General features: G+C 44.5%; 2 protein-coding genes across 8 annotated transcripts in view; one reads left to right on the forward strand and one right to left on the reverse strand.

Annotated features, from left to right (window-relative positions):
- zbtb4 (zinc finger and BTB domain containing 4) overlaps positions 1-2,727 on the reverse strand; it is a 29,379-nt gene extending 26,652 nt beyond the window's left edge. For all 7 annotated transcript variants that reach the window (XM_037111722.1, XM_037111727.1, XM_037111725.1 and 4 more), the window contains exon 1: positions 1,288-2,727. The gene's annotated coding sequence lies outside the window, so the exon portion shown is untranslated. The remainder of the gene's footprint in view (positions 1-1,287) is intronic.
- polr2a (RNA polymerase II subunit A) lies at positions 2,723-15,739 on the forward strand. The gene is made up of 28 exons (XM_037111720.1): positions 2,723-2,809; positions 3,643-3,775; positions 3,880-4,016; positions 4,149-4,322; positions 4,425-4,706; positions 4,806-4,967; positions 5,132-5,352; positions 5,443-5,575; positions 5,696-5,820; positions 5,979-6,189; positions 6,270-6,648; positions 6,782-6,876; positions 6,989-7,192; positions 7,275-7,497; positions 7,584-7,767; positions 7,893-8,064; positions 8,159-8,264; positions 8,885-9,090; positions 9,186-9,449; positions 9,560-9,767; positions 9,854-9,954; positions 10,041-10,145; positions 10,236-10,418; positions 10,511-10,714; positions 10,815-11,001; positions 11,094-11,207; positions 11,298-11,447; positions 12,170-15,739. The coding sequence occupies exons 1-28, from the start codon at positions 2,723-2,725 to the stop codon at positions 13,318-13,320; spliced, it is 5,901 nt and encodes a 1,966-aa protein (XP_036967615.1). The 3' UTR covers positions 13,321-15,739.
- Positions 15,740-16,553: the final 814 nt, after the last annotated feature.

Here is a 16,553-nt window from a genome sequence, read left to right on the forward strand (position 1 = left end):
CACTTAACATGAATGCTTTACATTTTGAAATGAACTTGGTTTGATTACCAACGAATGAACAATATCACAGGCCACCATGTTGGTTCAGTGTCTTTATTTAAACACAAAAGGCAGTACAAGTTGCAACAGAGCATGACAAGGTGTTTTGGCACAGGTACATAGTAGTTACATAAAACAAACACTACTTCAAAATTACACACACACACACACACACATTGAGAAGTAGCTCAACCATGGTCTAGCCAACCACAGAGGGTCAACACGAATATTTCGGCAAATATACAAATACCACAACACTGCTTGAATAAGGCGATGGAGACGTAAGGTTTCAAAAAGGGCCATACATTAACACAGTGTGCCGTTCTGAATGTGGACATTTAGATTAACAGCCAAACGTGACTGTGTTCCCTTCTCCCTTGGGTACAACTAACGAGAGCTAACGGGATAAATCTATTGTGTAACAAGCTAAAGGCATTTCCTAGTCCCTGAAGCCGAGGTTGATACGTACACTTCTGACACCTTTACTTTAAATAAGCGAAGGACTGAAGGGTGGAATCCCTCCATTGTCATAATAATGTAAGAGGAGCTTTAAAACAGCCTACTGGATCAACAGTAAGCTTATCCTTCCAATAGAGGACTAATATGCACGTAGTTAGCTAGCAAAATGGCTTCAACTTCGACACCGACGAAGAGTCAAGAAATACTGGCTAGCAAACTTCGAGGCAGTTTCGACACACAAAAACCTCCCGGGTTAAGATTCGCATAGCTGTTCCTTATTTTAACACGAAGCTCGGTATTTTTGATGAAACTGCGCAGCTATCTTAGCCATGTAAGTTGGCAAACAAGAATATTCCAGACTCCATCTTTCTCGCTCACAACAAGAAGCATATCGTCAAACACCGCCATGTTGGCCGCTAACGTTAAAGGCGTCCAGTTACGCTAGCGATGCTAGCCTTACATTTCAATCATCCCGGTAACGTTACAGTAAAATATGTATCCCGGTGCCATAGTTAACACCATCCGTGTGCTAAACCATTAGCATCAACACAAATACTTGCTAGGAAAAAAACGGATTTAATTAGCTCATGAAGAAATAGTTACCAAAAGCTACACTTCTTGTTTCCCCTGTTGCAAGGCTAAGCCAGCGGGCTACTTTACCGTCAATATAGACCTCTTCGGAGCTTAACGCTAGCTTGTTCAACACGATCCATGTTATCATCAAAGCCACTTTAGTTTTAACAATAATATATAATACGTAAAACACAAAAATCCCAACAGGGAACATACCGTCGATGTCGGCAAAGTCCTACCTTAAGCTAGCTAACGTTATAACACCGGTTGTAGCGCTATGAACGCACAATGTGAACGTTATTGTTCAAAAAGGCAAACAAGTGGCTAGTAAATCACTTGTCTAAATCCTAGTTTATAATTATTCAAGTTAGTAACCAACTACATAACTAGGGAACTGATCTAATTCAACCGCCAAAACCCACAGCATTTCAGACTACTTTCAAAACGTGGCCTACGACAATGTTTCATATTTTAACAAAAATATTGAAAGCGTGACAACAAGTGAACAGGTCAACTGGATTTAAATCACCAAAATAGCACGAATATGTAAAATGTATCAACACCAGTTAAAAAACCGCCGTTAAATTGACACTTAAGGCTCCCCCGAGACTTTCCTACAGGGCGTACGGAAAATCAAGTCCATTGGCCGGCCATCCCTCGCAGGCGAGTCCGAGGCTTGCAAAAAAGTCCCAGAGATCCAAAAATGCAGAGGACGAAAACCCGAAAAGTCGACGTCTTTCTAAAGTAACTCGAAAATAATCCATTATACAGTGTTTCTGTATGAAAACATCATGTATTTCGACCATTTTTCCTTGTTTAATCAAAGGTCTTAACAGGCCTCAGCCCTGAGCCTCTTTTCTTAGAGCCCAGGCTGATCTAGAGCGAGACGAACGGGAGAACAGAGATTTTTTTTATTTTTGCTCTGAGGGAAGAAATTCACATCGGCCACACTCGGCAAATATCGGAAGCAGGGCGGGTTTTGTTGAAATTATTCTAAGAAGGTTCATTTCTTCGCAGCCATTGGATCTCCGTGTTGCACTACTCAATATTAATAAGACAAAGAACGAATCAAAAGGATTTTGATTGAATATTCATATATTGCTCGCAAAGTACACGCCGCGCCGCCTACTCCGTTTTGATAAAGCCAATCGGAGTGAGTTTAGATTAAACTAACGCCCGCCTTTAGTTTTGATTCGTCCAAAAAATAAACGTGCTTTCTCATTGGCTGTACGTCTGGTAAAATTAATTATTCATATAACTGTCTTGAATAGCCAATGAGCGTTTTACTACAGAGCTCCATGTCCCACCTTCCAGTCAGTCAGCCCCTGCCTTTATGAGTGAGCAACCCCGTAGTCTGCACTCAGTCTATATAAACAAGCGTTGAACCGCTTCATGCTCAGAAGCGCTTAGAGCGCTCCGCTGTGTAGATCAGGAAAAGGGAAGGGAACAGTCAGTAGCCATCTTACTTAGGACCAAAACATAAATAATTAGGTAATAAAGGCAAACGACAACAGAGGTCCCTGGGATATCGCCTTCGGAGACTTTCCGGTCACCGTTGGCGGCCTGGCCAGAGTCGTGGTGATTATTTAAAGGCTGTTCCTGCTCACAAAGCGGCGTGCCGAGGAAGGACGCGTCTCTTTGAATAGACAGGATGCACGGACCGCCCTCCGGCGACAGCGCATGCCCATTGCGCACGATCAAGAGAGTTCAGTTCGGCATCATCAGCCCCGATGAGCTTGTAGGTTTTCTTTTTGGGGGAAGTGGGGGTATTTTATTGATTCTCAGACAGATCACACATGACTCTTATAGTTTTCTTGACTTACCTTGTAATTTAACATAATGTGGCAAACACATGGTTCTATTTACAACGGAAATGCTTGCTGTTAGCCTAGCCTAGCTAGCTGTGTCAGGCTGGTGGCGCTAGTGCTAACTAGCATGTAGCAGGAAGTTTGAAAAACTTTAAGCACAACATTCTCAGATAGGATTTATGCTATCACATCAATTAAACCCCCATTATAAACATGCAATGTACCTTGTAGGCCCATCAGTAAGTAGACATTTTAATTACTTTGTAGCTTTTTGTTATGGACACTGCTCGTTCAGTTTTACCACCGGTCGTATTGTACGCATTGTTCTGTTTGCTCATACAACAAATTAATAAAAGGGTACTTAAACAGTCGGATACGCATGTTTTTTTTTTAACCGAGATTGGCTGTTTCATTGGTATATGTATTCATGAATATTGGATTATATATGTGTTAATATGACTGAGCTTAGCGTTTTATATCATTGTAAAATGGATTGTTTGAGGGACTTTATTTCGGCATAGTGCATCCGTAAACACAACTTCTTTTAGTTATTTCAGCACGGATCACTGGATCTTCCATAATAGAAAGATAGATTCTATTACTGATGTGGATGAATTCTTGTGATTAATATTTTTTTCTAACTGGCGTGTATGCAGCGTTATATTGATATTTATATTCTTTAACTGACAGAAGTTGAGTATCTGCTGATAATTGCAGCATCAACTTATCAACATATGTTGATTTATTTTTTTCTTCTTCCCAGAAACGGATGTCCGTCACTGAAGGGGGAATCAAATACCCCGAAACAACAGAAGGTGGACGTCCTAAACTTGGTGGCCTTATGGACCCAAGACAGGGGGTCATCGAAAGATCTGGAAGATGTCAGACGTGTGCAGGTACAGTTTAATGTTAGCATTTCATTAAATTATAACACTGATCAGTTGACTGAGTTTCCTATCTGAGGTCACAATTTAATATTTCATGTTTTTTGTCTCGCCAGGCAACATGACAGAATGTCCAGGACACTTTGGCCACATAGAGCTGGCAAAGCCAGTTTTCCATGTTGGCTTCGTCACAAAGATCATGAAGGTCCTCCGATGTGTGTGCTTCTTTTGCTCTAAGCTATTAGTGGATTCAGTAAGTATACTAAGCATGTTACAGTAAATAATTATAAAAATCCAATTTTTAATCATAGCAGTATCATTCCAGTCTTGTTCATCAATTTTGCTATACTGATGTTTAACTTGCTCCCATTCCTGTCACCTCCAGAACAATCCCAAGATCAAAGACATCCTAGTTAAATCTAAAGGGCAGCCCAGGAAGCGTCTGACACACGTTTATGAGCTCTGCAAAGGGAAAAATATCTGTGAAGGAGGGGAGGAGATGGACAACAAATTCGGAATGGAGCAGCAGGAGACCGAGGAGGACATCACCAAGGAGAAGGTATTCTGCTGGAGTCTTTTTCTCAAAGCTTTTGTCCATTTTAAGCTCCAAAATTTACTGGACTGCTCATCTTAATTCACATTCTACCCTCGACCTCTGCAGGGCCACGGTGGGTGTGGGCGCTACCAGCCACGTATCAGACGCTCGGGTCTGGAGCTGTATGCCGAGTGGAAGCACGTAAACGAGGACTCACAGGAGAAGAAAATCCTGCTGAGCCCCGAGCGGGTGCATGAGATCTTTAAGCGCATCTCGGATGAAGAGGATGTCATCTTGGGCATGGACCCCAAGTTCGCCAGACCAGAGTGGATGATTGTAACTGTGTTGCCCGTGCCTCCGCTGGCTGTCAGGCCTGCTGTTGTCATGCAGGGCTCTGCTCGCAACCAGGTAAAGTAAACAAGTAATGTTACCAAGCGGTTTAAAAGAAAATCTAACGTCTGACCACAACCATTACAACAAATAATCAAATGATTTCTTTTTTTAAAGGACGACTTGACCCACAAGCTGGCCGACATTGTCAAAATCAACAACCAGCTGAGAAGAAATGAGCAGAGTGGTGCGGCGGCTCACGTCATCGCTGAGGATGTCAAACTGCTTCAGTTTCATGTCGCCACCATGGTGGACAATGAATTACCGGGCCTGCCAAGGGTATTTATACGCTTAACTGATGCCTTTCAATTGTGCAGTGTTGTATTTGATGTAAAGTACTGTTAAAATACACTAAATGAGCCCAGCCTCAGTTGTTTTTTGTATTACATTCTTGCACAGCTTTTCACGGTGCTTATATTAAAATCTGTGTTTCCTGTTCACAGGCAATGCAAAAGTCTGGCCGTCCTCTCAAATCCATAAAGCAGCGTCTAAAGGGCAAAGAGGGGCGAGTTCGAGGTAACCTCATGGGCAAGCGTGTGGACTTCTCCGCCCGAACTGTCATCACCCCAGATCCCAACCTGCAGATCGACCAAGTCGGTGTCCCACGATCCATCGCAGCCAATATGACCTTCCCAGAAATCGTCACACCCTTTAACATTGACAGGTACTTTGGAGTAGTTGGATGATTTAAGTCCATGTAATGTGTAAACCCCCTGTATTTTGAGACCATAATTATGAAATGTGACCATCCTAGATTACAAGAGCTGGTGCGCAGAGGCAACAGCCAGTACCCAGGAGCCAAATACATCATCCGTGACAATGGAGACAGAATTGACCTGCGATTCCACCCAAAACCAAGTGACCTTCATCTCCAGATTGGCTACAAGGCAAGATTCAAAGAACTATATACTGCTACAATGCTGTTGACTTATCCAATCAACTTTTATTAGATAATTATATTAGACGTAAATTTATACCAACTAATAGCGATGTTTTTCTCTGTCTAGGTGGAAAGACACATGTGTGACGGTGACATCGTCATCTTCAACCGACAGCCAACACTACATAAAATGTCTATGATGGGGCACAGGGTCCGCATCCTGCCATGGTCCACATTTCGACTTAACCTCAGGTACCAAATGAAGACTAGACCTCTTTGGATTTTTTAAGTGTCTTTTCTTTGAAACAGGCATTTCACTTTTATAGAAGCAATTGAATAACTGAGCATATTCTAAAGGGTTTGTCTTAGTGTCCAGGCAGTGATCAAGAAATCCTCTTGTCTCCCTTCAGTGTGACCACCCCATACAACGCTGACTTTGACGGGGATGAGATGAACCTCCACCTGCCTCAGTCCCTCGAGACAAGGGCAGAGATCCAGGAGCTGGCCATGGTGCCACGTATGATCGTCACACCCCAGTCCAACAGGCCCGTCATGGGTATCGTGCAGGACACCCTCACAGCTGTCCGCAAGTTCACCAAGAGAGACGTCTTCTTAGAGAGAGTAAGGAGAATGTTATGATATTACTAGCAGGTGCTTTTTTTTGCCTTGAAGGGATTTAATACTGTGTTTGTCCACCACAGGGTGAAGTGATGAACCTCCTCATGTTCCTCTCCACTTGGGACGGGAAAGTGCCTCAGCCGGCCATCCTCAAGCCCCGTCCTCTGTGGACGGGCAAGCAGATCTTCAGCTTAATCATTCCTGGACACATCAACGTGATCCGCACACACAGCACCCATCCAGACGAGGAAGACAGCGGCCCTTACAAGCACATCTCACCCGGGGACACCAAGGTCATAGTGGAGAACGGGGAGTTGATCATGGGGATCCTGTGTAAGAAATCTCTAGGAACCTCCGCCGGGTCCCTCGTCCACATCTCCTACCTGGAGATGGGCCACGACATTACCCGGCTCTTCTACTCTAACATTCAGACTGTGGTCAACAACTGGCTGCTCATCGAGGGTAAGAAACTGTAAAGCACACACACCTTTATTGCTGTATTTAATCGGTATTGAGGAATGATTTTTGCAATCAAGACTTTATATTATCTGCCATTGTTTGGTTTAATACTAACAAGTTTAATAATTTTCTTCAGGTCATTCCATTGGTATTGGTGACTCCATTGCTGACGCCAAGACCTACCTTGACATTCAGAATACCATCAAGAAAGCCAAACAGGATGTGATAGAGGTAAGCACAAATTATTTCATAGTCACCGACATTTCAACTCAAATTTGATTATTTCAACGCAGTCATACCAGTTCAGCAGAAATCTTAAAAAGTAACATTTTTCCTTTGCCAGGTCATTGAGAAGGCCCACAACAACGAGCTGGAGCCGACCCCTGGTAACACTCTGAGGCAGACCTTTGAGAACCAGGTGAATCGTATCCTCAACGACGCTCGTGACAAAACAGGATCATCAGCCCAGAAGTCTCTGTCAGAGTACAACAACTTCAAGTCCATGGTGGTGGCTGGTTCTAAGGGATCAAAGATTAACATCTCACAGGTAAAAGAATCAATCTAACGATCGCTATCTTACTGTGAATGAGTGATGGGTTTGATTCACATCACCTTCCCTCCTTGTTCAGGTTATTGCTGTGGTGGGGCAGCAGAACGTTGAGGGTAAACGAATCCCCTTCGGCTTCAAACACCGCACGCTGCCTCACTTCATCAAGGATGACTACGGTCCTGAGAGCAGAGGCTTCGTGGAGAACTCCTACCTGGCCGGCCTGACACCGACAGAGTTCTTTTTCCACGCTATGGGAGGCAGAGAGGGTCTGATCGACACAGCTGTCAAGACTGCTGAGACCGGTGAGAGAGTCGGATATGAAAGGCATTTCAATGAGCTGTCCGAGAGAAAAAAATTGGTTTGTAACACGCTTATTGTTTCTTATCAGGTTACATCCAGCGTCGTCTGATCAAGTCTATGGAGTCGGTGATGGTGAAGTACGACGGTACGGTGCGTAACTCCATCAACCAGGTGGTCCAGCTGCGTTACGGTGAGGACGGCCTGGCGGGAGAGAACGTCGAGTTTCAAAACGTGGCGACGCTCAAACCCTCAAACAAGGCCTTTGAAAAGAAGTAAGCCACACACTTGTATACTCAGACAGTGAGACTGTCAGGGGTTATAGTCCCAAACAAACTACTTTTTCCTAGACTGCTAAAATTTGGTCAATAGTGGCTTAATTTTTTTCTAACGTGTCTAGGTTTAAATTTGACTGCACCAACGAGCGAGCGCTGAGGCGGACACTGCAGGAAGATGTTGTAAAAGACGTGATGACCAACGCCCACGTCCAGAGTGCCTTGGAGAGGGAGTTTGACAAGATGAAGGAAGACAGGGAGATCCTTCGAGCCATTTTCCCCACAGGAGACAGCAAGGTGTGTGGATACAGCACTGCTCCTTAACGGTCTCCAGGACTGCCACGTGAAATGAAAAATGCTCACACACTGCAATGTTTCTCCTCGCCGACAGGTGGTGCTGCCATGCAACCTGGCCAGAATGATCTGGAACGCACAGAAGATCTTCCGCATCAACACTCGGACCCCAACAGACCTCAATCCTCTGAGGGTCGTTGACGGTAAGCTCAAACATCAGATGAAGTTGCCACAAATGTTTTTGATAATATTAATAATGATAAACCCTAATTATACAGCACATTTCATACCTAAAGTGCAGCTCAGGGTGCTTTACAGGAGTGTCAAAAACACAAATAAGTTGGTTGCGATCTAAAGGTGAAAGCATAAAATACGTATTTCACAGCTATACTAAATTAAACTAGCCATGTTAGCGATTAAACTATTAAAGGTAAGATCAAAAAAAGAGGCCTTGAGCTGTTTCTTAGATATACACTATATTACTTTGTGAATCATGTGGGAGAGCACTGTTCGTAGAATTAGATTTAGAAGTTCCTGGCCTGGACTCAATGTTCTCCTTTAAGCCATGTAAAGCTACCTGGAGAATCCCTGTTGTGTAACAGGTCGAACAGTACAAGTCCTCATCCCTCTTTAATGCAGAGACTTAAAGCCTCAGAATATCAAGAATTCAAATTGTTTAAAGCAGAACTTTAAGATATAAAATTGTCTGGGAGAAAAATATGTTTACAGTCAATACAAAACTACCAGAAAACCTCATAAATGTCAAAACTGAGACACAAAAGGAGCATAGGTGTCAATCGTATGGTGTGTTTTGGGTCCCCAGGTGTTCATGATCTGAGCAAGAAGCTGGTTATTGTAAATGGTGACGACCCGCTGAGCAGACAGGCCCAGCAGAACGCCACTCTGCTCTTCAACATCCACCTGCGCTCCACGCTCTGCTCCAAACGCATGACGGAGGAGTTCCGCCTTTCCACCGAGGCTTTCGACTGGCTGCTGGGAGAGATTGAGACTAAATTCAACCAGTCCATCGTAAGTTTTGCATATTATTCTTTTAATTTAAGAGTTGTTTAAGAGAAAGATTACGTATTTATTTTGCTCATCTCTCATTTTCCTTATTTCCCCAGGCCCATCCGGGTGAAATGGTCGGCGCCCTGGCTGCTCAGTCGCTGGGAGAGCCGGCCACACAGATGACACTCAACACTTTCCACTACGCCGGTGTGTCTGCCAAGAACGTAACGCTGGGTGTGCCTCGTCTGAAGGAGTTGATCAACATCTCCAAGAGGCCCAAAACTCCCTCGCTGACTGTCTTCCTGCTGGGCCAGGCGGCGCGCGACGCTGAGAGGGCCAAAGACATTCTCTGTCGTTTGGAGCACACCACACTGCGAAAGGTAAGAGGGAGTAAAATTATTGAACAGTTCTTTTATTAACTTTAAAATCCAATTTCATCCCCCCATCCATTTAAAAGCAGTGACTGAAAATGGGCTCTCTTTTTACGCAGGTCACAGCCAACACCGCCATCTACTACGACCCAAACCCCCAGAACACTGTGGTGGCGGAAGACCAGGAGTGGGTGAATGTCTACTATGAGATGCCCGACTTCGACGTGACGCGCATCTCACCGTGGCTGCTGCGTATCGAGCTTGACCGCAAGCACATGACTGATCGCAAGCTGACAATGGAGCAGATTGCAGAGAAGATCAACGCAGGTGGGTTGCATGCACATTTACTCTATTCAATACTGAATTGACAGGAAGTGGTTATCCTCTAATCACACTTTTTGTTTTCCCGCAAGGTTTTGGCGATGATCTGAACTGTATTTTCAATGACGACAATGCTGAGAAGCTCGTGCTGCGAATCAGAATCATGAACAGCGATGAGAACAAGTTCCAAGAGGTGAGCATTCGTGTTACATTCAACAACAATAAACGCACTTTAGTGGTTCCCTCTTTATACTTAAGTCCTGTAATTTCTTTGTCTAGGATGAGGAGGTGGTGGACAAAATGGACGACGATGTGTTCCTGAGGTGCATCGAGTCCAACATGCTGACAGACATGACGCTTCAAGGCATCGAGCAGATCAGCAAGGTAACAGATTGATAGACAAGCTTCTAATCTGTAACAAAAGCATATACCTGCCAGTAGGGAGAAGTCAAAGGTGACACTCTTCTCCTCCAGGTGTACATGCACTTGCCCCAGACTGACAATAAGAAGAAGATCATCATCACTGAGGATGGTGAGTTCAAGGCCCTGCAGGAGTGGATCCTCGAGACAGACGGAGTGAGCCTCATGAGGGTCCTCAGCGAGAAGGACGTCGATCCTGTCAGGACCACCTCCAACGACATTGTAGAGATTTTCACGGTATGAAAGCAAAAAAAAAAAAAAACCTTTTTAGTAGAAATACAAGAGCTTTGTAAAGAAATTATTTTTCATGTTCTGCCTCTCCTGTGTAGGTGTTGGGAATTGAGGCTGTGCGGAAGGCTCTGGAGAGGGAGTTGTACCACGTCATCTCCTTTGACGGTTCCTACGTCAACTACCGTCACTTGGCTCTGCTTTGTGACACCATGACGTGCCGCGGTCACCTGATGGCCATCACACGTCACGGCATCAACCGTCAAGACACAGGGCCGCTCATGAAGTGTTCCTTTGAGGAGACGGTGAGAGCATAATCAGTCACGATAATCAGTCAGTCGAAACTACTGTATCCTAGTCGAGATGTAATAACCTCTCCACTCTATCCTCCATTTCCCCCTCCAGGTGGATGTGCTGATGGAGGCGTCATCCCATGGTGAATCTGACCCTATGAAGGGCGTGTCGGAGAACATCATGCTCGGCCAGCTCGCCCCGGCTGGTACAGGATGCTTTGACCTGCTCTTGGATGCTGAGAAGTGTAAATACGGCATGGAGATCCCTACCAACATACCTGGCATCAGCGTGGCCGGACGTAAGTGGAGTGATGTTTATCAAATACGATGCTGACGGTAGGTCTAGTGTAAGAGTTACAGTACTTATGTTCTCTATATGTCCTATTTGCAGCCACTGGCATGTTCTTTGGCACGGTGCCAAGTCCCATGAGCGGTATGTCACCTGCCATGACCCCCTGGAACACAGGAGCAACACCAGCCTACGGTGCCTGGTCCCCCAGTGTCGGTGAGTGTATCCTCAGGTGCTCTGGCTCTTTTCTTTTTTGGGGGGTTTCACTCACTAAGTTTGGCTTTTCGTGTTTTTGTGTTCTCTCAGGAAGCGGCATGACCCCTGGTGCAGCAGGTTTCTCTCCCAGTGCAGCATCAGATGCAAGTGGCTTCTCTCCAGGCTACTCACCAGCCTGGTCTCCCACTCCTGGGTCTCCAGGATCTCCGGGACCTGCCAGCCCATACATCCCATCTCCAGGTGAGACGCTGCAGAGGCCTTTGGTTTATGTTATAGACTGTTTAAATAATTGTAATAATAATGTGGCCAGGGATTTAGGTTTTTTGACTCCAATGTCTATTATACAAATTGAAATCAAACAAACATAAAACAAAAAAATACAAAAGAAACAAACAGGGAAAAGAAAAAAACTTACTTAGTACCTTTACTAAAATAAGTATGAATAAATAAAAATATTAAGATAGAGAATATATTTAAGTATGTACTTTGAATTCTACATTTAAACAAATGCTCAAAATGGCTCTCTAAGTTTGCACATATCTGAGAAATGTTCACTACAACTTCAAACTGTACTTACATAGAATTGCTACTTTGACAGGTGCTAAGTGTTTTACAAGTAATTGAAAAAGCATTTAGACACCAACAGCGATACAATATGAGTAGTGAAATATCAATACAAATGACAGTAAAATACTAGATTTATTTATTTTTATTTAATGTTAACAAATCAATAGATTACCAAAATAATGATGTCAATAATAATGATTTCTAATTTTTATTGATGTTGTAATAAATTCAAAATAACTCTAATCAACTCATCAACAGTCATCTGCAAAATCTTAGGACAAAGTAAATCTGACAAACTTCAAATCATACAAAATAGAAATAACAGCGGCCCAAGACCGGATCCCTGAGGGAAGTTTTTCACCACTTATGAACGTTTTTTTTGTTTCTCTCTTTAGGTGGAGCGATGTCACCCAACTACTCACCCACTTCCCCGGCCTACGAGCCCCGCTCCCCTGGAGGCTACACCCCACAGAGCCCAGGCTACTCCCCCACCTCACCCTCCTACTCTCCCACTTCTCCCTCTTACTCCCCCACCAGCCCAAACTACAGCCCCACATCTCCTTCCTACTCACCCACTTCGCCCAGCTACTCCCCAACCTCCCCCTCCTATTCGCCCACTTCGCCGTCTTATTCCCCAACGTCTCCTTCCTACTCCCCTACCTCCCCGTCCTACTCACCCACGTCTCCCTCCTATTCTCCCACCTCACCGAGCTACAGCCCAACATCGCCGAGCTACAGCCCGACGTCCCCGAGCTACTCCCCCACCTCACCCTCATACTCGCCTACTTCTCCATCTTACTCTCCCACCTCTCCATCCTACTCCCCCACCTCTCCATCCTACTCCCCCACCTCTCCTTCCTACTCTCCCACCAGCCCGAGCTACAGCCCCACATCGCCCAACTATACTCCCACCTCGCCCAGTTACTCCCCCACCTCGCCCTCCTACTCCCCTACATCGCCCTCTTATTCTCCAACCTCCCCGAACTACACCCCAACCAGCCCCAACTACTCCCCCACCTCTCCCTCTTACTCGCCCACCTCTCCGTCCTACTCACCCTCAAGTCCACGTTACACCCCACAGTCACCCACCTACACACCCAGCTCCCCCTCCTACAGCCCCAGCTCCCCTTCCTACTCCCCCACCTCCCCCAAGTACACCCCGACTTCACCCTCATACAGCCCCAGCTCCCCCGAGTACACCCCAACTTCTCCCAAATACTCCCCCACCTCTCCAAAGTACTCCCCAACATCGCCGAAGTACTCACCAACTTCTCCCACCTACTCCCCGACGACACCAAAATACAGCCCCACCTCTCCCACCTACTCCCCCACCTCCCCGACTTACACCCCTACCAGCCCCAAGTACTCCCCTACTTCCCCTACTTACTCCCCTACATCACCCAAGTACTCACCCACATCTCCTACGTACTCACCAACTAGTCCTAAAGGCTCCACATACAGCCCCACCTCCCCTGGGTACAGCCCCACCTCCCCCACCTACAGCCCGGCAATCAGCCCCGACGACAGCGACGAGGAGAACAACTGATGCGCCGCGGATGAGAAGGGGAGGCAGCTGAAGAAGCCCCGTCACCTCACGGTGGACACCTGAAGGACAGCATCTTTAACCAGCTGGAGGTGGCGGTGCTTCTCGCCACAGGGGTGCCGATTGTGATTGTTTTTCATTTGAGAAATCTCCTGTGGGGACCTCTGTGTTCGATCATCTGAGGGCCCCCTTTATCACAAGAAATTGCTAAAACTTTAACGTCAAAGACATGAACTGCTTCGCCTGAAGGAAAAAAAAGGCTGCCTTTTGAAATAGTTTTTTAATTTTCACACGGGGTGTTGGAGCAAAACTGCAAATCCCAAGAGGGAATTAAAAGGAGAGGAAGATGTGGTGAACACATAACGGGGGAAAAAAATGTCCCTTTTTAACTTTCTAGTGTACTGCATCCAGTCTCTCTCTCATTCTCTAAATGTCGGGTGTGTAGTCGTGGAAAGCGTACATATTGCCAAAAGCCTTTTGAGAAGTGGATTGTATTCATCACTAAAGCATAAGCTGTAAAGAAAATCAAGGAGGTAGGGTTTAGACTTTGTTTACTGCATAATTTCACCAAGGTGTATCTTGTTAGACCTTTCCGCTGCTTTTGTAAAATTAGTCTCTGCCAGTTTTTGGGGGCGTTTTTGTGGATCGAAGATGGAGCTTTAGGAGTAAAGTCAGATTGTCTAAAGGAGAAATAAATATGTGATAGGAGAGAGAAACTGGCTTGCAGGGAAAATAAATTTCACTCTGAACTTCAATGACTACATAGCTCTATGTACCCATCGCCCTCCCCTCTTGCTCCTTCACACCCCTCCTTCAAAGACGAAACCTGAAAGATGTCATGAAAACACCCACCAGCATCCTCTTGTCCTCTACCATTTTGGAGACTTGTGCATCAGAAGAAACAAAAAAAAAAACACTTTTCCAAATACTAATCTTCCCTTGACACTGGGAATTTAAAGATTTATATGAAAAACATAAAGTCAGAATGATTATTCTGTCTTTAATTTTGATTCTAGGAAGAAATGGGGCCCAAACCTGTGGGAGAGGAATACTAGTTTTGCTGCTTTTGTCATTGTTTGCATGAGTAGCACATGTTCATACATTTTAATCAAGCTTTAGGTTGAAGATTCTTTTTTTCAAACCCCTCCCACTTCTCGCTAATCTTTGTCCCATTTCTGGTAGCTGACATGTACACAGGATTATTTGGACTGTTCAATTTATTTAAGAAAGAAAGTTAACTACTATTCTGTGTGAATATTAATGGAGGAAAATTAAGACTTTTAATTTGTTTTTGGCTTTCCTCTAGTTTGCTTTTGGTGACTTTGTAAACCTGTTTGCAGGAGGCTCGTGTTCTGTGGATGAAGGGGCAGAGGACGGAGGGGAGTGCTTTTATTTTTTTGCCCGCTTTCTCCCCGACTGTCCCGAGTTTTTTGCCACGACGGCGACCGCTCTCTTCACTAACAGTTGTAGGAAATGTTGCATGCTGTCAGCAGGTCGTGACGTTGCTTCAGTTAAACATAGAAGGGCAAGAAAAGTTCAGCGCCCAGTTCAGTGTTCTCACTTCTCTGGCAACATTTGTCCTCCTGTTGGCATGGAACAGTTTATTTCTTTTAAGCAGAGATGGTCCAAAGAAACAGCACTTCTGGGCCTCTCTGTGGAAAAAAAAACCTTACCCACTACATTAGTGTGATCTTCTTCTTTTTTGAATATGGGTGCTTTCTCACACAACTCGACCTAGTTTGACTGCGTTAGGAAACCGGCTGATGACAATGGAAACATTTTTTTTCCCTTCCTCCCCTCGTTCCATTTGATCACTCGACGCGGTTTCTGAATTTATTGGACTCGCTGGGTCTCCTCCCTCTTCCCTCTTCATCCACAAGTGATCCTCGTTTCTGAAATCAGTGTTTCTTTTTTTCTACCAGTGTATGTACCTGTGAGCAGGGGAATCATGGGGAGGGGGCGACGTATTTTGGGGTCTCACTCGGAGTCCTGTGGGTTATGTTTATGTTAAAATGATTTTGTGAAACATTGCTTCCAAGATGGTCTCGAATTGAAAGGACTGCATCTTCTGGCCTTTGAGATAAAGCAGGTTTGGTAATTGCACTTAGTAAATATTGTGGTGGACCTAAGCCCCAGACATTGTGATATTTTGTCCACTATGCTTGCATCTAATCCTGTTGTCTTAACTGTGTGCTGTCCAGTCAATTCAGAGCATCGGGACTCCCGGGTTGTATGAATGTGTGTATGTGTGTGTGTCCGAGGGTGAGACAGGGTTTCAAACTGAGGAAAGACGCTTGTCTGGGCAAAGGAAGGTTTAACTTGAAATTGCCACTGTATAGAAATCGATTCATTATCTCATTCTCCGTATCTTTGTTCTGTTTGTTTTTTGACTTGGAAAAAAATGAATAAAAGTTTTACTACATGTTTGTCTCCGTCTTTTATGTCACTCTTCTACAGCCGATGTCAGTTTCATGCTACAACACATGCTACATGTTATTCCAACTTTTTTGGTAATCAGTCCATCAGTGCATTTACTTAAACAGAACTTAAAGATGATTTTGAGATGCGTGTTCTTAAATATTCCCATCTTATGCCACTCAGATTTCACTGAGAAATCGGGTCCATTTCCATCTGATGAACAGCAGCCTCACTTAGTAGAGCGTGCGGCCCATGTGCAGCGGGCCAGGTTTCAAATCTGACCCAGTGTCCTTTGCTGCATGTCGTCCCACCTCTCTCATCTGATTTCCTGTGAACTTTCAGGTGTGAAAAGGCCAAAACATGAATAAAACGAAAATAAAAACAATGTAAAATGGGTCAAATTAGCTCCACAATGACCATGACCATATAATATAGGGCCTACTATAGTCTATAAGTTCTATAGTAGTTCTTCCAAAAGACTGCTTTTCCTTTTGAAGCTCTAAATCAAATACTGCTTAAATATGTCCATTAAAAAAAATTATATTCATAATAAAGTATTTTTACATTTTTCAAATCATAGTTTTACGTAAATAAAAGTTAATATTCACTTATTGGCTTACAGACTTCTCTTTCCTTTAAGCACAGCTGTGATAAATTACAGTGTTTATGTATTAATATATATCTGATGATAGGAAAAGCATTCACATATGCAGGACGTGTTTATTGAGACATCAGACAGTAACTTGATCAGGCCTGATGCTGAACACTCTGCGGTCCCATTCGAGTTCTGCTGTTTAGTGTAAATGAAAGCTAACACA

The sequence above is a fragment of the Acanthopagrus latus genome, chromosome 10 (genome assembly GCF_904848185.1).
Source record: "Acanthopagrus latus isolate v.2019 chromosome 10, fAcaLat1.1, whole genome shotgun sequence".
NCBI classification, from domain to species: domain Eukaryota; kingdom Metazoa; phylum Chordata; class Actinopteri; order Spariformes; family Sparidae; genus Acanthopagrus; species Acanthopagrus latus.

Excerpts from the sequence above, each read along its gene's own strand:
- polr2a (XM_037111720.1), top strand. The coding sequence starts at position 2,723 with ATGCACGGACCGCCCTCCGGCGACAGCGCATGCCCATTGCGCACGATC. Across the intron at positions 7,498-7,583 it reads TGTCAAGACTGCTGAGACCG|GTTACATCCAGCGTCGTCTG; the intron begins GTGAGAGAGTCG and ends GTTTCTTATCAG. Across the intron at positions 10,146-10,235 it reads GCATCGAGCAGATCAGCAAG|GTGTACATGCACTTGCCCCA; the intron begins GTAACAGATTGA and ends CTTCTCCTCCAG.